Source organism: Balaenoptera musculus, chromosome 16, assembly GCF_009873245.2.
Source record: "Balaenoptera musculus isolate JJ_BM4_2016_0621 chromosome 16, mBalMus1.pri.v3, whole genome shotgun sequence".
Taxonomy (NCBI): Eukaryota; Metazoa; Chordata; class Mammalia; order Artiodactyla; family Balaenopteridae; genus Balaenoptera; species Balaenoptera musculus.
The window spans coordinates 58,086,587-58,109,357 of record NC_045800.1 but is presented as its reverse complement, the minus strand read 5'-3'; the positions used below and the strand labels follow the sequence as shown (position 1 = coordinate 58,109,357).

The 22,771-nt window shown below is 44.6% G+C and overlaps 1 protein-coding gene across 5 annotated transcripts in view; it reads right to left on the bottom strand.

The window, feature by feature from the left end:
* KCNMA1 (potassium calcium-activated channel subfamily M alpha 1) overlaps nt 1–22,771 on the bottom strand; it is a 745,231-nt gene that overhangs the window by 107,353 nt on the left and 615,107 nt on the right. For 3 of the 5 annotated variants that reach the window (XM_036829449.1, XM_036829450.1, XM_036829451.1), the window contains one exon: nt 21,393–21,566. The exons of the other annotated variants lie outside the window; for them this stretch is intronic. In XM_036829449.1, coding sequence (XP_036685344.1) covers nt 21,393–21,566 — 174 coding nt within the window. The remainder of the gene's footprint in view (nt 1–21,392; nt 21,567–22,771) is intronic. 5 annotated transcript variants of the gene reach the window in all.

Genomic DNA, 22,771 nt, shown 5'->3' with positions numbered 1-22,771 from the left:
AGAGAGAGAAAGGGTCAGGTCTCTCCCGGACTTAATTTCACAGCTCACATCAAATTCTCCTGCTGAACACAATATTGATTTACATTTCCACTTTGGGGTAAAAGTTTTTATTTGCTTATATGTGTTGACTGAATTGTTACCTTCCTTCTCTTTTTGTTTTTCTTCCCCCTAAACAGCTTCAAATAAACATGACTGGCAGAAAATGTCAATCATATTTTCATTTCCATTGTCACTTTGCTGTTTACGTTTTTAGAATTAATGCTTGCCCCAATGATTCTATTTGAAGATCAGCCTAGAATCTAATTGTGTGTATGTGAAATTGTTTTAAGACGCTATACAGATAAAGACCATTATTATTATTAATATCATTATTATTATCGGCTCATCCATAAACACCATATCTGCCATTGAGCCAGTTTTGTCAAGAGCCCCCTAGCATTCTAATATGTATTCCAGATGGTCGCACTGATACTTTCTCTGAAACTCAGATAAAGGTAAAATGCGTGGGTTTTTAGTGCAACCCAAGTGTACTGCATGGCCCGATGAAGAATGTCCTGTCAGAACACTTTAGAAATACTGTATGCTTTTAACCTTGGGAGGTAAGGACCAGTCTGGATTATGATTTTACACTAAACACAGCATTTAGTATATTTCTTAAAGGGCACAGTCACCTTCTAAAGATGTTCTCAAACTATAAAATCATTATCTGTATTCTACTATAATTTATCTTCAGACATAGTCTCTGCAACATTTTAAAATGCTAGTGCACGGTGGGGCCCTTGCTGGTCAACACAGTTAGAGAACATGGTATGGAATGCAGAAGCAGGGCCGGACAAGGTTTAGGGGTGAGCAGACCTCACCCTCTTTGGGCTCAAGGCTATACTAATATGCAGACCCAGAAGCACCCAGGTCTGGTGACTTCTAATCCACATCATTTGCTGTCAGAATTCTGCCCGTGAGGATAGCATGAGGATATGGGCTTCTAGAGTCAGGGCAACCGTCCAAGTTCTAGCTCCAGCTCTCATTAGAGCTCTGATCTCAGCCAAGTTACTCAACACCCTAATGTCACAAGATCCCTGCTGGACAGATGAGGACACCAAGATCTGGAGATGCTGTGGGATAAATGAAGATAACCAGCGGCCACATGCTGACAGTCTGAGGACAAATACTGTCTTGGTGTGCTCTGCTTGACACCACCCTGCCACTGCTCCATCGGATCTTATATGCAGGACAATCTTTAAGTCTGAAGATTATCCATAAAAATCTGGGTTTCTCACGTCTGTCTGAAAATCTTGCAGAAGACTAAGCTCGCATTCCAGGAAGGGAACTGTCTCAGAGGACATGAGCTTACCAGCTGCTAAAATAGCCCCAGGCTGCCTCCTGGACCCCCCAGTCATATGGCAGGTACCCCATGATAGCATCTCTGGCTCTGACTCCAATGGCACTCACGTGTGCTACCCCTGAGATGAGGATTGTCAGGCTGGAAGATTCCTCTACATACATCAACTCATATTGAGCTGCGGTGAGGGTAGCGGTTAAGCACCCAGGCCTTGAAACCTGTGGGCTGTTAGGTCTGAACCTGGGTATTTGGTAAATTGCCTAAGTTCATTTTTCTCACCTATAAGATGGGAATAATCAGAGTACTTTCCCCAGAGGGTTGTTGTGAGGATAGAGTGAAAAAAGTGAAAAAAAAAGAGAATAGACTGAAAAGTGCTTAGAAGAGTTCCTGGCAGGCTCTTGATAAATGTTACCCATCATTATCTTGGCTTTGAGAAATCAAAGCAATTAGAGCTCTCTGTCATCGGATCCTTCTCCACGGTGCCAATCTGCTTTCTTTTGACTTTGTTCTACTCAAACGGGTTCACTATCTCTCCTCTGCCCCAAGCAACTGACCCGGTATCCAGGTGCTAGAATGGGGTGAGATTCACCACCCCCATCCCCGTTCTCTGCATCCTGTTCGATGGTCACCTTTGTCCCATGTTGCATATGGTCCCAAGGAACTGCTCGGGTCAAAATAATCAGGCTATGCCAAGTGCCATAAAAACAAGAAAAGCCAGAAAATGTTTAAATGGGCCTCAACTGAAGAAGGCTGGGACCGTTCAGAGCAATAACAAATGAAAGTCAGACGGAAATGTGGAGAAACCCCACTGTTCCCTCTAAATTACAGGAAATTCATGCTGCCTGCTTGTGAGGGGCTTTTTCCCTTCAGTTTCTGGTGGGAGGTCATGGGGTTGGGGCACGTACTTGGGAGGTGATGGGAGGGGCAGGGGGATGATGGGATAGAGGGGTAGCAACTCCTCTCTTCCTTCCCACCAGATCTTCCTTTTTCCTCCCTACTCTATCCACCCATCAAGAGACCCATCCACCCATCAAAAGACAGGTTAGCCTGCTTCTTCGGGAAGCCTTCCCAGATGACTGTAGCAAGGTGGAATCCCTGCTTTCTTTAAAGTACCTTGGCACTTCTCATCTCACACCCCTCTGACATCTCATTTTTCTTGCATTATCATTTGTTTTCCATTTCCACGTGTCCTCCCCAACTAGACTTAAAAGTTCCTTTACGTGGTCTCCCCACCTCTGAATCTCTCAATGGTGCTGAGCCCTTAGTAAAGTTCCTAAGAAATAGTTCCTAGCTGCCAGAGAGGTGGCATTGCAGAGGGAAAAAGCACAGCCTAGTAGTGAGGAGCTCTAGGGTCAAGTCCTGGCTTAGATCAAATGTGTGGCCTTGGCAAGACTCTTCCCCTTCTGGAGGATTGGCATTAATTAAGCATAGGAGTTTTTCAGCTCTGCTCTGTAATGGTTCTGGGCTTAATGCTCTCTTCTGTTACTTGACAGATATCATAGGAACCAGCCATGGACTGAAGGCCTCATAACCCTACAGCCACAAATAATTATCCAGAACTTCCTACCACACTCAACCCCAAAGCACTACCGAATAGGAAAAGCAGGATTCCCGGTCCAAGGAAAGTGTGGTCCAGCTCAGTGGTTCTCAACTCTGCCTTTCTATAAAATGGACTGGAGAACTCTACAGAACACCAGACCAATTCAACACAAATCCTGAGGGGCTAGGGGCTGGGCATTGCTTTTTCTTTTTTTTCAAAAATCTTTTTAAAGATGCACAATAGAAGAGAACCACAAGGCTAGCTGGAGAAATGAGACAACTGCATTAAAGATGCATGTATATCTATATAAAATTCACAACTTATATGAAATAACAGTATGAAAAGTGTTGCATGATAATGTCAGGTGAGGGCTAAATGAAATGTCGTAGATAGTAAGTGCTAGTAGGCCTGGGTGGTTAGGGAAAATAAGACTGGAAACAAGAGTTGGATGGAGAGAGATGTTAGCCTTATTCACCTGCGTATCCCCAGAACCAAACATAGGGCCTGGCGTGCTGGGGCCCTTAAGCCATGATGCTGAATAAACTAGGGGGGGGCAGCAAAGGGTGGGAAGGGCATGCTAGGTGGGGGGGGCAGCTGGAGCAAAGGCAAGGAGGTGGGGAGGCACTAAGCTCAGGAACTATAAGAAAAGCAGTTTGGCTGGAGCAGGAAGGTTTAGTTGAGGGCATAGCTGGGGGATATAGGGGGCAGATACTGTAAAGCTTTAAACTCCAGATGGCAGAATTTGGATAATTCTTGGTAATAATCTGAATCTTCTGAAAGTTATTTTTCCTTAGATTTCAATACTCAGATTCAGAGAGGACAGTGGGTGGTTTGCATCTTGGAAAAGTCTATCAGAAATCCCCCTAACTCAGCCCACTTCCTTTCTGGCCACTTCAAAGTTATAAGGGTCCAAGATAAGATGCACACATATGTGCATGGTACTAATAAGGAGGAGGACGCTGGCAAGGGTCCAGTTCCATTGGAGGTCTCGGTTTTATTCTAGAGAGTATATTTGCCAGGAAAATAAAGTTATTTAATGCCTGGGAAAGGGGTCTGTGAAACTCACAAGGCTGCTTCTTCATAGCCCAGCCAGGTAAATCCAACCTTTACACTGGGATGGTTATTTCCTGTCTTCAACTACTCACGTTGATCCCACCCCCTATAAAGAGAACTGGAAGGGAAGCTGTCAGCGTTTGGCTTTAACAAGAAAACTGATTGCAGTCAATACTTCAAAAAACATTTTCAACAAAACCAGTGCTTCCAAGTGGATTCACCGAGAAGGAATGTTCCTCCGCCAATCCCTCTACTCCTTGATTTCACCTAACCAATAACATTTCAGGATTTTCTCTGTCAAAAGCATATAAATGAATAAAATAAGAACGTACATGATGTCATCTGGATCCTTAACCTACACCCCTTAGCCCAGTATGCTTAGAAAAAGTTTTTAAAAAAAAACTCAAAAGAGAAAATTCCTATTGGATACCCAAAATTAATGGTTTGGAAATTTTAACTTACAAAAAGAGTAAAATATCTGCACCCAAATTTCTTTATGGTCTGATAGGTAGCATTTAACAATTAAGAAAGTAAACATATATGGAATCTAAGGAAAAAAAAAAAAAAAAGGTCATGAAGAACCTAGTGGCAAGATGGGAATAAAGACACAGACCTACTAGAGAATGGACTTGAGGATATGTGGAGTGGGAGGGGTGAGATGTGACAGGGTGAGAGAGTGTCATGGACATATATACACTACCAAATGTAAAATAGATAGCTAGTGGGAAGCAGCCGCATAGCACAGGGAGATCAGCTCGGTGATTTGTGACCACCTAGAGGGGTGGGATAGGGAGGGTGGGAGGGAGGGAGATGCAAGAGGGAAGAGATATGGGAACATATGTATATGTATACCTGATTCACTTTGTTATAAAGCAGAAACTAACACACCATTGTAAAGCAATTATACTTCAATAAAGATGTTTAAAAAAAAAAAGACAAAAAAAAAAGAAAGTAAACAAATATAGGAGTCATCTTAGAATGTATTTTAATTCTCCCCTTTCATAACCTCAGCAAATCCATTGTCTCCTAAACAGGCCATGTTTATAATCAAACACCCTGTTTAAAAGCAGTACTGTAGGTTAAAGGAAAAAAAAAAAAAAACAACTTAGTAAGAAGATGTAGTTGTGTCTTTAAAGAAATTTAAAAGATTGAAGAATAACCTGTGCGTGGATGAAAAAATAAATAAATAAAAGTAAGTATTGCTTATATATTTGTTTTTTTTTCACTCATTGTTGCCCAAATTGACAAGTTGATCAGTCTTTGTGTGGATAACCTTATCGGAAAAGAAAAAAAAAAAAAAAAAGACCCAAAAACCTCTGATCCTGTTTGTCAGAAATTTAGTTCTGGCCTAAGGAGAAAAGCAACCTTCTTTGGTTAACTTGGATTCTAAAGTAATTCTTGATGAAAGAGCATTACATTAAAATTATTTTTATATAGCACACTAATCCAGTACAAAAGCCCCCTTCATAAAAATGTCCCTCGTTATCCTGGTATGGAATGAAGCCTAGGGAATTAATCTGTATAAATAAACAGTAGTTAAAAATGCGACTTGCCACATAACAATGATCAGATGGCAGAGGTAATCCAGTCTTAGGGGTGAGATTCTGGTATTGTGTAGTTACCTTTTTAAAACAGTAACATTTATTTAACTAGGACTTGTTCCAAATGAGCATTAAATCAAGCAAGTTGAATTTAAGGAAATCTGAGCAATTAAAAGGTGTTGTCTTATTGAAGAACTATCTCCTCAACAAACAAACAAATGAACATAGCTTTAGACATTCATTGTAGAGAACTAAAGGAGAGAGAATCTGGAAAAGAAAAAGCAGAGAGTAGAGGTGGGGGTAGGACCTAGACTAGTCCAGGTAGACGGTTTCATTTATAGAAGAGCAGCGCCACCTGCTGGTAGATTCGCATTTCGAGGCCCTCTGCAGTTTGCTGGCTATCATCTATCTTGCAATCTTTGCATAAATATACAGCAGTATTTCTCAGCTGCTGTTATACATAAGAATTTTATTACCAGTCGGCAGATTTCTAACACACTGGTTGCAGTTTAATAATGCTCTATTACCGGAAGTATGGTTATATAAAAACCTAGAATGTTAACTGTTGATAAACCAATTCTAATACGTAAAGTACTATAAGTCACCCAGTAAATATCCAAATAAATCAAAAGGGATAGCTCTTTTTCCTCCAACAACATGTTATTAAACACCTCAATTTGATCGCTTACATAAAAAAAATGTTCATACATTTCGATGTACTAAGAAATCAGGAAACGCGCATTATAGTCTTACCAACTGAGAGCTTTCCCTTCATTTACAGTTTAGAGGAAGGTGTTTTTGCAGAGAATATTTCTCCCTGTCTTTAAAAACTGTACTTGAACCAAGGTGTCATTTAGGGAATTTTCTCATATAACAAAACCTGAGTTATAAATAACTAAGATTACATCTATAAAATGTTATAGTTTTTAAATGGCAGTAGAGGAGCCATGGAGCATATAAGTCACTGATAGAGTGAGCAAAGAAACAGTAGCTGTCATTTTTTCAGAAAAAGATCACACAAACTCGATAGCAAAGGAACACAATAAAAGGAAGAACAGGAGTGTGATAGGTGACTCTGATTATATCTGCAAAGGAAACTGTGAAATAAATTAACACCCAAGCACCCAGGAAAGGCATACTGTAGCTTCACTGCAAGTGATCGTTATGCAACAGAGAAGGCTGGTGATTTCGTAAGAACAGAAACAAGGTGTCGGCTGCGAAATCTGGTGGTGGTAACTAATGACCATACTACCGACAACTCTGATTTGATCTCTAACAGAAAAAAATGAAAAAGCATTCTATAGGATAGATGTATACAACAGGAATCGGATTTTTCATTTGAAACGAATAAACCCCAAATGGGATCAAAGGGCCCGGTAAGTGAAAAATGACAGTTCCTATGTGGCCCTGATTTGATCTCAAGCAAAACGACCACGCTGATAAGAGCTTAAGAAGAAGGTAGGGCCGTTCTTGGATTGTTATTGGAAGCGGGTGAGTGCCACTGTCCATTCAGCTGATGGGAAGCCCACTCTAATTTCAAGAAGTTATTGAGATTTAATCTCTAACAAGTACAATGAAAAAGATTGCTCATGCAGCAACCAAAGGGTCATCCCTTAAAACACACACACACACACACATACGCACACTCCATTTTGTTATTTCTGATGGAAACTGTGGAATCCCTTTACATTCCGTTCTTCCACCTAAGTTGGCTAAGGCATACGTGTTAAGAGAATCAAAGGTCAGAGTGCTTCCTGTAAACCCAAAGCATCTCCAGTTACTTATCACATGGGACTTGAAGAGGAGGGACTCAAGCATGGGCAGAGAGCATCTCATCTCCCACCTCAGCTGGTTCCGACTTGTGTGGAGAGACAGGGTTGCCAGGAGCAAGTTCAGGCAGATGCAGAGGGTGTGGGGGACTCTGGGAGCTTAGGGCTGTCGAGATTTGAGCTGGGGGCTTGCCCTGCCTCAACATAACTCCCAGTGGGTCAGCCAGTGTATTAGCACAGCAAGAGAAGGTCCCCGCAGCTGTCTGGGGTCTGAGTGATGAAAGATGCAAGCCCGGCCTGCAGAGCAGTTGGGATAAATTCAATTAATGGGGAGTCAGAGTTGGATGAAAGGAGCTTGTTTGAGTTAGGAACGTATTGCGGACCTGAAGGGCAGAATGAGGTCGCTCTGGGAGGAGTGAAACAATGGGTTTGCCACGCATTCCTAACTCGCACCTCTACCCACCCAGACGCAAAGACCCAATGACTTCTGGAAGGGAATGCGTCAGCACCCCCACATCCACCACAGAGCACCACGGGCATCGAACACGATGCCCAGCAGAAGCAGTGAAAGAAATGCGCTCTCTTCAAAAGAAGCAGTGGTTAATTCTAGACCCAGCTCTTCAAGAGTGCTCCAGCAGTCAAAGGAAGCAGCTGTTCAGAAACAAGTGTTTTGGTCAAGATGGCACGAGAGAACAAGAAGCGAGACCTCTAGGCTCAAGATCCTCTTTTCTCCTGAGATATGTGCCTAACAAGCTATGGAAACATAATCCTGACACAGTGTGCATGTTATTCAGCAAACAGGTGTTGAATTCCTACTGTGCGCCTTGGCTGCTGTGTGCAATACGTTGAGAGGAATCCGAAGACCGCTGAGAGTTGTCTGTGGCTTGTTGCTTACTTCTAAAAAGCCCAAGATGAAAACTGCTCTAAATGAGGCTTATAGGAGTTGTTACAGAATTACAGAAGAGAGATCCATCTGAGTTGGCGGGGGTGGGCAGTCAAGAAGTCGTCACAGAGATGGCACCATTTGAACTGTGTGTTTAAAGCAGGAGTCAGCAAGTGTTTTTCTGCAAAAGTCAGGTAGTAACTATTTGGGGTTTTGTGAACCTTGTGCTCTCCATTGCAACTATCCATCTCTAGACCTGTCCTCACATCAGGTCTGCTCAAAGAAAGAGGCAAAGGCAGGGCGTGGCTGAAAGATTTGGGCACCGTCTTGACCCTGATCTTTGCACTAATCTTACTAATGGGAAAATCAACAAGGAGCAGAGCCCAACTGCTCATAAAGAAACTTAGAAAAGGTGATGATGTGAAGCCTTAACACCATCCAGACCTCAAAGATGGGTTGAGATCAAGACCACCATCAAGAAAAGAAATTTGGATAGAATTTAAAAGAAATGTTCTCTCTCCCCACCATCTGTTCCCCTCTTGTTTGCTCTCCAACCTTCATCTTCCAAAAACACACTGAACTAACTCCATGTCGCTAGCTCTATGTCCATTTTAGAGATGGAAAACTCATGAGGTAGTTTCAGTAAGATGAGGAATGATGAGACACAGAGTCACAGTTGGTCCATGAGATAGGTCCTATTATTATCTCCATTTTACAGATGAGGAAACTAAGGAATAGAGAGGTTCTGGAGCTGGCCCAAAGCCCCACAACAGTAAAGGAAGGCGTCTATTCTGGGATTGCCTAGATAAAATAAGAGGATGCAGGTGCCTTGAGATGTATGAGGACTCATACGTGTGTAAGGCATTACTCTCATTACAGCAGTCAGCATCCACTGAGCAACCATTTCGTGAACATATCAAAACATGACTGGGGCTTCCCTGGTGGCACAGTGGTTGAGAATCCGCCTGCCAATGCAGGGGACACGGGTTCGAGCCCTGTCCGGGAAGATCCCACATACCGCGGAGCAACTGGGCCCGTGAGCCACAACTACTGAGCCTGCGCGTCTGGAGCCTGTGCTCCGCAACAAGAGAGGCCGCGACAGTGAGAGGCCCGCACACCGCGATGAGGAGTGGTCCCCGCTCGCTGCAACTAGAGAAAGCCCTCGCACAGAAACGAAGACCCAACACAGCCATAAATAAATAAATAAATAATAAATAAATTTATTAAAAAAACAAAACAAAACATGACTGCACCAGGACTGATTTCAAAGTCCTCAGAAAACACACAAATCTCACCCCTTCTCTCTTTTTCCCTACCCTAAGCTTTCCTAGAATTTCAGGCTTTAATTGCCAAGGAGATCACTTAGTTCACCGCACAGTGAGGGGAATGGCTTGGGAATCCCCTACTATGATTCAGAGAAAAGACAGGAGATGTCTGCCTATCAGAACCCATCTTCGTCTTCATGGAAGAAAACCGTGAAGGAGTGGCCCTTCCAGCAACTAGCACCTTGCATATTTCACATCTGCGTGCCAAGACCTCCAGGCCACATGACCTGCGTCTGTACCTCATCCCTGCCTGCACTCTTAGCAAGTTTCATTCTGTCACTTTCACTGCACATCTCTTTTCTCTGCAGGTCACTGTACCTCCCTTTTCAGTAACACCTGTTTAGGGCTTTGGCTTGGAAGCATCCCTGCTGGACGTGTTCTCTCAGTTGGTTATGTTACAAGCCATATGTGGAAATTTACTCATCTGCACTGAAGAAATGGCCAGATCAACCTTGGGAAAGTGCAGAGAGCAATTCAAAGCCACTCAAAGGTAAGGGAAGGCTTGATACAGCCTGAGAGAGGTCTGTGAGCAATCAAGAAAGCTCCCTGCCCACTCCATGTCTCGAGCAGAATACACAGAAAAATGACACAACAGGGCTTCCCTGGTGGCGCAGTGGTTAAGAATCCGCCTGCCAATGCAGGGGACACAGGTTCGAGCCCTGATCTGGGAAGATCCCACATGCTGCGGAGCAACTAAGCCCGTGAGCCACAACTACTGAGCCTGCGCTCTAGAGCCTGCGTGCCTAGAGTCTGTGCTCCTCAACAAGAGAAGCCACCGCAATGAGAAGCCCGCGCACTGCAGCGAACAGTGGCCCCCACTCGCTGCAACTAGAGAAAGCCTGCGCACAGCAACGAAGACCCAACGCAGCCAAAAATAAATAAAGAAAATAAATAAATTAAAAAAAAAATGACACAACAGAAAATATCCATGAGACACACAGCCTTCGGACACCTCAAGGTGGGAGGAACTGTCACTTGGGTGCTATACGATTGGATCTGCCCATCTCAAGCCAGAGTCAATGATCTTAATGGTCGAGTGGCCTCAAACGTGTCTCCGCAGTTTGGCAGGCTGACTTGGTCATCGGCAAATGGCTACGGCTCTTTACAAATGGGCCCCTTTTCTCCTATTGGTCCCACCTGATGCATTATTATTTTTGTGCCACCCTGACTCACATGAAAGTGATCAGGTTCATCAAAATTAGTAAAACGGGATGCAAATGTCACAAGTCCTTGATTTTCTAGGATACATGCTCTACATACACATGGACGCTTTGTGCGGTGGTATCCCTGTCTCTCATTTGAAACACTGGTGGGTTTTTGCCTACCGTGATTTTTTTTTTCGGTCTTTGTTTCTAGATCTTCTTTCCCAGTGTTTAACCTTCACAAAGAATATGGATTGTACCTCCTAGCTGATAATTTTCAAGATCCCTCAGTTACGTCCTAGTTTTTCTTTTTCTCGCTACATTATCCCCTGTGAATCTTCTTGTATCCTAATTGTGGGAGGTCTCCAACTGGGATCCGAGAAGATTGTACTCACACACACTATGTATATATCTATATATCTGTATCTATATCTTTATATATCTATAAATACACACCCTATATATATCTATATATCTATATTTATATATACACACACTATATATATCTATATATCTGTATCTATCTTTATATCTATATATACCCACACTATATATATCTATATTTATATATGCACACACACTATATATCTATGTATCTATATCTTTATATCTACACACACACTATATTTCTGTATCTATATGTACATCTTTATATTTCTATCTATATCTACACACACACTATATTGTAAGCGGCTTAGAAAGTTTTAGGAAACTTCACAGATCCGGGGCCATCCTGCTTCTGGCTGACCATCTATCCCTTTAACTAATGGCTGAGAATCCCTTCATTTATTCATTCTTTCACTCATCAAATATTTACTGAGCTGGAATCCTTCAGGCCACTTCCTACTCAGGTATTCTTGCCAACATACAAAGCCCAGCCAAGGATTCTAGCATAGTACATTTCTGGCCTTGGAGGGAATGCAGGCAGCTCCCAGGTCTTTTCTTGACTGAGTGCAATCCAACTGGCTCCAGCCCAGAAAGCTGCCAAGGGCCAAAAGGAAGATCACATTAAGCAGTCAGCTCCACTCCCAGAAGACGGCCCTTGCAGGTACCATCTTGTGTGGCTTCAGCTCTGAGGAGCAGTCTTTCTCAGTTCATTTCAAAGTCGTTCAGTGCAGCTGATCATCCCTGACGCGGACCTGCCTCAAGAGCTCCCACTCTGAGTTTGCACAGGGTTTTCTCTGTTGCTTTTGGAGTATTTGGTGGTACTCACCCTGCCATGTTGAACGGGATAAAAGCAGGGCTTTCAGCTTTACTCCACGAGGCCAGAAGAATGTTTCTCTTGCTATTTCCCTTGGTTGTGGGAGGACAGCTCCTTCCGCGGATGACCAGATGAAATGGTCAGAGAAGGAAGAGGCCACTTTGGAATCTTCAGACCTTTTCCCCAGCTCATCTGAGCTGGGGATCAGAAGAATGTCTCCTCAGAAAAAAAAAATCTACGGGCTTGTCTAGAAGCTCTCTGCAAACCAGGCACTGACTATTTATAAAAAGGTCTTTTCGATGCTCTCTGAAATTTCAGCTGTGTGGGTCTGACAATGCTGAACTTGTTTCTGCCCAGTTAGATTCTCCTTGGAAAGGTGTTTGGCTAGGGAAGCAACACTCTGGTAAGCAGATGTAAGGATGGAGGATTCCTTGATTACCTAGGTAATTCAACATGATGGACTTCCCCGGTAGTCCAGGGGTTAGGAACTCCGTGCTCCCACTGTAGGGGGCGCGGGTTTGATCCCTGGTCAGGGAACTAAGATCCCACAAGCTGTGCAAGGCGGCCAAAAAAAAAAAAAAAAAAGAATGTTGGTTCAGGAGAAAACCTCGGAGAGAATGCCAGGAGTTAGCATTCTCAGCACACACGCTCCCCCACTTCGAGGGAGCTCAGGACTCACGTGCTTTTCTGTGCTGTTTCAATGACCCTCTGGGGTCAAAGGTGTGCATAAATCTCCAGTCATGGGTGCTGACATACAGACACAATGAACGCAGATCAAATTCTTGTGCACAGAGAAATAAAAAGGAAAAGAAAATTGCTCCACGGTACTTAGAAATGCCACACGACTTCCTCGGATTTTGTGTGGCCGTACTTCACAGGAAATGTGTTTTGTATTTCTACCAGAGTCCGATGCTGGCTGGAAACAACAGCGGATTTTCAGTGAATGGGATGTGAAGCACTTTATTATTTTTTTCCCTCCACAGATGGAAGGAGACATGCTGTCTCCCTGAGAAAGATGGGAGGAGGAAGTCACCTTGCCATACACAGGGATTTAAAAAAGAATTCCCAGGAGCTCTAACTGAAGCCACCACAGGCAGCTCGAGTCATGACCCTCAGGGCTGGCCACATGCCCCAGCTGGTGGCCCTTGTTGCTTTGTTTCTGCTGCCCAGCCTGGTTCAAGGCCATTCATGCCAGCGATTCAGAGCTGCCTGGCTCTGCGCCCATCAACACACTCAAGACGTGGGTCTTGTTGGAAATGCAGAGGCTGGTAAGGGAAGAAGAAGAAATACTGGTTCCAAAAAAAAAAAAAAAAAATAGATGGAGTGGATCCCCAAGACCAGGGGCAGTGGAGACAGTCCAGTAGGTCTCCAGGCCCAGCCAAGATCTCAGGAAATTCTCCAATAAGACAACGACTCCACGGAGCCCAAATGGGAAGCACAATGACTGCTGAGTCAGCTGGGGAGAATTAAGCTCAAGAAATTTAACTAATGGAATTCAACCGCTTCAGCGCCATCAATTAAAATTTCTTTAAAATGATTTTAACTTCTTGGAATTGTATTTGGATAATGTGCTTCAGCTGGGAGTCCTAGAGGCCGTTAGATCGTCTTCCTTCCCAGGCTTCTCGGAGCAGCTCACTCCTGCCTCCTCCTAGCACATGCCCCCCCCCAGCCACCACCCCGGCCCCCCGCTGGTCTTCTCCACCCTCACAGGATGGCTCCCAAGGCCCTCAGCTCCAGCCCCTCTTCCCAGAGCCGCCATTGAAGTCCTCCCAAAACAAAGCCTCTGTGGCTCATTCCCCTGATCAAATCCCTTGAATGTTTTCTATTGTATTACTTGTGAATACAGTGCCATAACAGGGCCCTGCTCACCTTTCAAGGCTCCCTTCCCCTCGCTCCCAGGCACAGGTCTTAAGCTCCAGCCAAACTGGGTGACCAGCTGTTAGACAGGAGGCTCCGGCCCTCGGCACCCCCCTCCACTGCCATGCCCTCTCTCATGCTGTCAGGCAGGACACCCTTTTGCCTCCCATCCTCCAAGGCACATCTGAACTGTCCTCTCCTGTGGGACCTTTCCTCGGCTGACCAACAGGAGGTGACCTCTGGGCCTTTGCACTGCCAAGCACTTCGCCCCCCTCTCTCACAACGCCCCCCACGCTGTCTCCAGCTCTCAGGACTGGAATCCTCGTCTTTCTTCTCCTTCCTTGGAGACAGACCGACATACCCATCTTCTTCAACTGAGTAAGGAAATGAGTGACTCAGTTTGCTCCCTAGACTGAAGAACCAACCGTCCGGCCTATCCTCAAATGCCAGCCCCACCACCGACTCGCCATGTGACCCTTGGCAAGTCACTTAACCTCTCTGTGCCTCAGTTGCCTCATCTGTCAATGCACAGATGCCTCAGTTTACAGCTGCCTCAACGGCAAATAACAGTTACTACCTACCCCATGGTAAGGATTAAATAATATCTGTACAGGGCACAGAGCAGTGCCTGCAATGCAGCAAATACTACGTGTGGGTTCAATTTGACAATAACAACAGTAACTAACATACACGTATCCACATACACACACCCCCTTGCAGGGCTGGCAGAGTCCCCTGCATACAGTAAGAGTAGACACTAAGTCTAGTCTTAACGTGAATGCAAGTTAAGCAGTTGGCCATTTCCCAGCACCACCACATAAGCCTCTGTTCCTAGGAATACACACACACTAACAGCAGAGGTGTCAACCTCGCCTCAGAAGAGGAAAGCAATTTTTCAGCAAATCTTAGTAGGCTTCACTCTTCTTTCCTCCTCACCGATGAGTATGACCTGTTTATAATCTCTACATCCACTCTATTCGGAAAACGGTTCCCATTTACGCTGTTCTGTGCTCCATCGCTTCTAGGCTTAAATGCGCATCAAAGATCCCAAGCACTGAGAACTTGCCTGTAAGCACGCTGGCAAATGTCCTACATTTGTTGGGCCAGATGACAAATGTCCATCTCAGATCAAGGAGCACCCAACTGAAATGATGGGCACCGTATGAGAAGGGAGGATCCCCAGGTCTGATTGAGACCAGAACGCTGCCGATCAACTGCTCATTTCCGTCTGGATGGGATTTGGAAGCAGGATGCGGTGCAGCCTGGGCCGCCGCCCTGCAAGCCTCTCTCCGATGGCTTTACACCATCGTTGGTCTGATGCTAATTCAAGACAATGCCCCAGTGCATCACAACAAATTAGCCACAGACACGCGATAGCAATCAACTCAGGGCGCTGTCCTGAATGCGGGAATGTCCTGATTCCCTGTCTCTACGAGCTGCACGCTCCCACAGATGTTTCTAAAAGCCTCTTCCCAAAGGCCCATTTAGAGAGAAATTAAATGCAACTTTGACTTAATTAACGTTTTAAATGATAATGAATACAATGTAGATTCATGGGAGGCATTTACATTGTGTTGTAAAATTGATAAAAATTTAATAACTCTTTGTTAATAAGTTATGTCTCCCCAGACCCATAAAGCCTAAGGCGCTGCAAACTCCAGCCTGGGTCTAATCCAGGCTCCTGGTGCAGGTGGAGGAGGGAAGCAGAGATGGACTTGACATTTGCTCCAAGCCTGCTCTAATTCTAAACCTCTGCTTGTTCATCAGTACTTTATTTCATACAGTAAAGGTCAGGATTTGGGCTCAAGGCACAGCCTTGACAAGAAAGCTCAAGTGAAAGGCGGGGTGGCCCTGGCATCTGTCGCCTGAGATAGCAGGGGGTGGGGGGGATGGAGAGCTAACTGGCCACTTCTCCCCTCCTCCACGGAGGTAAGAGGCAGAGTCCACTGCCTGGTGGTAGGAGCTGTCAGGGTGAGTATGGTGACAACTGGCCACTGTCCTGAAATAAAAATGCAAACATAATTTCCATGTCACCTTGCATAAGGACTTCTGCCTAGCTCACTTGTGGCATGCCAACATCTTTTCTGGTTCGTCCTTGAGGAGACCAGTCACTTATTAAAGCATCATATCCCTGGGGAGGGAGGTGTCCAAGTGACGGGGGTAAACACAGAGCACCCTTTCCTCTTTCCGACTTTTCTACTTCTTGTCTCCCAGCTCTGCTTCAAAGGACTTCTTGTGAACAGTTGGCTGTTGTTTGCCTACTTTTCCCTTTCTCTTTCATCTACATGTGGTACCTCTTCACAGCATATTTATCTTAAAGAATTCAACTATTTTGGAGGAGGAAGAGAGTACAACGGGGTCTCAAAATGCAAGTCAATTACTTCTTCACCTGACACTAGACTGAAAAAAACCCAGTTATTTATTATGAATAAAAACATGGTTTGTTTGGAGCTCTTTGGAGATGGGCAATTAAAAGGATTCTTTTCAAAGGAAACTTTGTTCAAGCGTGATGGCTGCCTTACAATGAGCTGACCACCACATAAGCAAGTAGGAAGGCATCGTGCTTCGTGTCACCCCGCTGCTGAATGTGGCTACCAGAAAATCAAAGGAGAGGCACTGGCTTCTGTAGCCTTGCCTTCTAACAACAAAAGTGCCCTAAGATGCCCTCCCAGGTCCATTACTCATGGAATGATTAAATGGTTGCCTAGGCCAAGTTGCCTTCCTTGTTTTCACTTCCTGCAATGAAGTGCAAATGGCCAAATCAGGACACATGGGCCAAGGTAGCTAAAGAGCTAGGGTAGAATCCAAAGGGTGCTTTAGTGTTAGCAGCAGTAAATGGATATTGTGTGTGTGTGTGTGTGTGTGTGTGTGTGTGTGTGTGTGTGTGTGTGTGTGTGTGTGTGTGTGTGTGTGTGTGTGTGTGAGAGAGAGAGAGAGGTGGGAGAGGGAGGGAGGGAGGCAGGGAGGGAGGGAGAGAGAGAGAGAGAGAGAGAGAGAGAGAGAGAGAGAGAGAGAGAGAGAGAGAGAGAGAGGGAGGGAGGGAGGGAGGGAGGGAGGGAGAGGCACTGCACCAGTAAGCATGAGAAAATGGGAGAAACTGCAGACCCAGAATGAATAGGCTTTAAAAACTACAGGGAGAACAATGATTAAATTGATTTGGGCTGAGTGTGCTTTGCCTATCTGTTTTCTTACTTTCTATCACTGATGGTGGTAGTGGGAAGAGAGAGTCTTTGTTTTCAAGGTCCAGAGTAAAATAAACAAATAAAATTCAGGACTGGGGAGCTTGAGAAAGTCGCCCAAAACTATACCTACAGAAAAGGGCTGAGATAATTATGGGCTGTTGATTTTTAAAGGCAGCTTATTAAATTAAATCTCCCTGCAACAGGCACTGGAGACTGTCAGCACAGGGTGTGTCCTATTATAGACACTTTCCTAGAGCTATTTGCACTCCCTGCCCCAGTATCTGATTTTATGTACTTCGAGATGCCATTAGTTTAGTAGAGTGACTTTAGTTCTATTGACAATGTTAATTCTCTGCCTGTACAAACCAAAGGCTACTCGGGATAAGCTGATTTTTGCTTATTATCGGACCAGACTCAAGATTACACTAAACTGATTTTGGTATGTCTCCCTTCAACCTAATCGTATCGGACTTCTCCTCTCGACCGAACCACTGGAGTTGAATGCCTCCTTGTATTATATTTACACCCGAAAGAAAAGTCGTGCACCACTTAAAATTAGCTACAGTAGTTTGCAAGTGGGTGTATGTAATCGTGCAGGTTTAAACTATTAGTAAATTGAAAGGTTGGTGTGAGTGATCACACATGTCCTTTGGCTGAAAGTATCTCCAAGTACAAGTTTAAAGATCTGTTTCTTTTCGAGCACATGATTAACTTGTTCAGGTCAGGGTTACTGATGGTTTGTGACCAGCGTCATGTCAGGCAGTCCTCAGCAGGTCTGAATCAATAGGGTCTTATGCTGTCACTGCATCATAATATTAATTGTCCCCTTTCTATTAGACTTAGCAATCAGACATTGAGCAAGACTGAAATAACAAGAATAAACTCGGAACAGAGAAAAGGTACTATTTTACAAAATTACGTGGAGGGGAAGTGGAACAGATTAGAACCTCAATCTGTATTGACGGCTGCATGGATGTTGCTAGCCATATATTTTTCATGTTTGACAGTATTAGAACACAGCTACTTGTGGAAAGTCTGGGGCCCGTACCATCTTAGCGTCTTCTAAGAGAGCTGGTACTTTTGCCCAGGATCATCCAAAGTGGAAACAAAATTGGAACGATCCAAAAATGATGCTCTGCACACCAATTCTAGCCCACCGTATTGAATGATTCAGTCTTGCCAAAAATAGAATAGCCTTGTGATGAGTCCTTACTGGTCACTCTTTGCGTTACTTCTCTTACTGCTTTTTAAGTCTTCTGCCTCCCCTTGTCTGCAAATCTTTTTGTCAGCACAGTGTGGCCTGACATCCCACGAGTTCCACAGAAGGAGACAACCGTTAGAAAAGTATGTGACTTAGCAGCAAGGGGAACGGTGTAATGGGCCACACCTCCAAGGAGAGGTACACGGAGCAGGCAGGGCTTGCTGTTAGGAAGCAGAGTTCTAAGACTGTGTGAACACTTTTAATATATTGCCACTCCTCTGGGAACTGGCTACTTCTCTTCCCACTTCAGAAAACACATAATGGGACTTTGTGTTTCAATTTACCGGCCCTCGAAAACGGAAATCTTTCCCCTTATAAGAAAAAAAAAAAAAAATAGTAAAGAGGTAGACGAAAGGCAAAAGAGAAGGAATCGGACAGTCCCCAGAGCACACCGGCTCAACTGGGAAACTGCGACCAAAGCAAGCTCTGTAATAATATAATGACCTTTAATGAGTGTCTTGGGAAACAATACAGCCCCAGCATAAAAGACAAAGGGCAAAACCCATCACGGCTCCGCTGACACTAATTCAAAATGATTTTCAGAACAACTAAAGAATGTAAGAGAAGTAATCTGATCCGCCCATCTGACCTCACTTTGATTCAAGGGCCCTTCTCCTGCCATTTCTAATTGTCAAACCCTCTACGTTTCACATCTGCTCATATTTAATGAAAAGCCCACTCTCACCACTGCTCTTTGAGGCAACCAGCTCTGTCCAATGGGCACCAACCAACCCCACCACCAGCGAGGGAAGCCCGGGGATTGCTATTGGAGCTCTGCCAGAGGAATTCTGCGTAGACGTAGACATTCTTTAATTGGAGAAGAAGGGCTTATGTGGGCCCACGAAGGGGCTCAAATTGGAATGGATTTTTCTAACTTATTATTAATGGTCAAAGGTGAGTGGACTCACACAGGGATGGATGAAATCTGCTTTTGTTTGACGGAGTGACGACGGCGGGGAGACTGATGGAAACAGAGGATGCAAACCCCACCCCCCCCCAAGCTGTCAGTACCAGTTACGCCTTCGACACACAGCCCAAAGCTCCACATTTTCCACGGTGGAGCTGATGCTGGAGGGGTAGAAAGACAGCAGTCTCATGCCCAGGATGTTTCTGAGAAGACGGGACCATCCCACCCCAAGTTTTTCTCCTCCTGGCCTCCATCAACACTTGGATTAAATTGCAGAGCTGAGAAATCCCTCCAATTATGGTTTCTCCTGGATAAGATGGAAATTGCACACACTGGGTATCATGGGCCTCACGTAGGGGACACAGATTTGCTGTGATTGGTATGGGTGGCCGGTGCCAAGACATGACCACAGGCCTTAGTTTAGAGCCTGAGTGGCTCCTTCCTTTTCTCCACTGGATCTCTGGCCAAGGTTTTAGAGCCTAGCGGTTATGTGAAAGTAGAAGTTGTGCCTTAGGAGGGTAACCGAGGGGGCTGGTGCTTACATTCACCACCATCAATCAAAGAGATGTGGCCAAACTGGGCCACCACAGCTCACCCCTCCACTCCTCCTCCCCAGCTCCTGTCTTTGAACCCGGTGTCTTGCCATACATCGTAGACAAACAAATTCTTTGTATGGTTGTGACCGAGTTCACCTTGGTGGTGTCATATGAACCAGACAGAACTGTGATGAGAATAAAGGAGTAAGGGCACGTACGACGGCATGTGCAAGAAAGATTTAAAGGAAATTTCCTTCCTAGGATTTTGGGCCAATATGATGGGACAGTCCAAAATCCCTCTCAACACCACGTCTATTCAGTATCACCTTAAAAAGTGAATCCTGTCCCTCGGCACTGTTCTGATGGAGCAGTGAATCATAAATCAGAGACGATGATGATTCTCTGGTCCTAGATCAAACTTTTCCAAATGCCTCTAAGACCGCTCCAAGCACAATAATGTCTCAGACCTGAACCGTAGTTTCAAACATCAGCATTGGGCATGGCACACTCCACTGCATACAGTAACGCGAGGGCTCCCTCAGCCCTGGACGCCCCGTAGATCACTGCCACGCAAGCACACCATGCTGGGACCGCAGGCTCTTTTCCCTCCTTGTTGCCAGTATAAATTAACTGCTGCTGGTGAAAATTTAGTTCAACCAGCTCTGGGCACTTGGAAGAAAAGAGAACGGATAATATGGTTACCAACACACGTGGTGGGTGCTTTCAAGAGGAAGGGATGAACACAGAAGGATTGTCTTCTACCTCCCATGCTACCAAAAATGTGAAAATAAGGTGACAGCAATACTTTAAGGTATCCAAGTCCTCAAGCAAAGCACAACCTCTTCTGCCCTTAGAAGAGGTCCCTCAGTGAACAAGCTGGAGCTTTCAGTAGCATCACCCACGTACCATATCAGTAAAACACAAGCAAAGTCCATGCTGAAGACAAGGATAGTGTTGGGGGGAGGGAAAGGTGCTCGGGAAGCTGGTGTAGCTCAGCCTCGCCAGCTGCCACTGCAAGACCCTGAGAGACTCCTGAACACCTCTGAACTTGCGGGGGACAAAGACTGACCCCAAGGCTGCACGATGGACTCAAGGAAACCACGATGCTTCTCAGCTTATGATTTTTGTTGTTATTTGGAATCACAATTGCTACAAGATACCTTAAACAGGGGGCTATATTTCTAGAAAAAAATGAAAGATATTAATGGACTGATCCTTTGAATGAGTCATCTTTTTGAGGGGAAGCTCTAGAAACCAGCGGTCTGTACAGGTTGGCAGATTCTTTTTCAGAGCATAGTAGGCAATCTGGCACTGGAGGAATGAGATACAGGTTAGGGGGACACAGTAAAAAAAAAAAAAAAAAATACCCATCTGCACTGAAACCCTGTTATATTTTGGAAAGTATCTAAGCTCACTAAAAGCAATTTCATGCCAGAGTTGGCTTGTTCTCTCTACACCGTTTTCCTTCCTCCTTTCGACCCAATCCGATGTCTAACCCCTTTCCCCAAATAGTAAGATATACATTCCCATGCATCTCTGTATCAATATAGTGTTTGATGTGCTTTCACATTAATTTCCAAGCACATTTATTTAAAGGAGAGAGGAATAATATCACTGGATTATAATATCACAGCCTGCACGCTCTTACAAGAAACACAACACGTTCACAGAATAGGGAGGGAGGCCTCCCCAGCACGTACACAGTGACACAGGCAGCGAGGGCAACACATCACCACATACACTGGGAGGAAAACATCAGCCCGACTGACTCACAGCACCACAGGGCACGACACGAGACAGGGGTGATGCCACAGACAGCACAGACATGGAACTGTATGTGTTGGGGTTAAACTTACAGGCACGGAAAGTGGTGGAGCAATCATTAACAGAGACAGAAGAAAGTGGGAAGGCTCTCTCAAGGGTGTCCACGTTACCACGCACACGGCCTGACATGCACGAGCAGTCACGCTCAGAACGTCCGCAATCAAAACAACATGCCCGTCTCATTCTCTTGTAGATGGACATCTTGGCTATAACCATGGGGTTGGATGGGACGAGAGGAAGAGCGGTAGTTAATGGCAAGGTCACACACAGCAAGGCAGCTGGAAGGGAGCTGAAGGGATTGAACACAGGTCTTAGTTCACATTAACAGTCTTGACCCAGAAAAAAAATGCAGAGAGAACTGTTGGTAACACTTTGGTTGTACATTGGAAAAAGCAGAGAAAATATCAATTGCCTGTAGAGTCCCCCAAGGCTGTTGCATATTATTTTCCTACCCTGGGTAAGGCGGGTGACCACGGGAAAGGACACGGCTGATGACAATCGGCTTGTTGGATGAGAAGCAGCACACATTAGAGACAGCAAGAATGTAACCAACATTTTTTCCCCTGGCACAATTAATACAGGAGGACAAAATATACACACAGCCAATCAATTAATTGCTTATTGCGTACAATAAATGGTTTTTGCAAGATGCAAAAATATCTAGTATGTAGGCTTTCTAATTTCCATCCATTTCTGGGCATTAGGCAGAGGCTGGGACAAGCTTTCATCCAATTAGATATGAAACGATTACGTGTTGATATAGAATCTGAGGATGCCTCTGCTGAACTTCCCCAGAGTGAGTCTACATGATGCCCACAGGAATTTAAATTTACTCTTGACAGAGCAAATACCCAAATCTGTCCATATAAGAAATGCAGCTCCTCAAGGCTAACGCTGCCCATTTGACATTAAAGGCAGTTCACAAATAAGAAATCACCCAAAGCATATGAGATGTTGGTCTATTGCAATGCATTTAGCTACTCATGGGTGTACTTTCTGCTTGAAGCTGAGAGAATCTGAAAATCGCATCTGCTCTTCTCTCCCCCCGCCAAAAATTCAGAAAGTTATCGGGCTATTGGTTAACCATATTTTTTTCTTATATAGAAAATATCGGCCAAAAATAGATGAAAAATTACAAAACATGAAATGAGAGCATAGATCCCACATAAAATATCTTACTAAGATCTGCGCGAGGCACTGAGAGTTCCTCTCAAGCTAATATCATAGGTTCTGCACTGCCTGAGAATCCAACTTGAGTGCTAATGTACAGAACTTGTTGGACGTCACTATAATAGTTCTCAAGGCCCTGCACCTTCACCCTTCAAGCCAATTTATATTTCAGTACAAGAGAAGCTTTTTGTACCTCATTTTGATGCTACAGCAGGCAAACATCTTGGTTTATCCTTAGCAT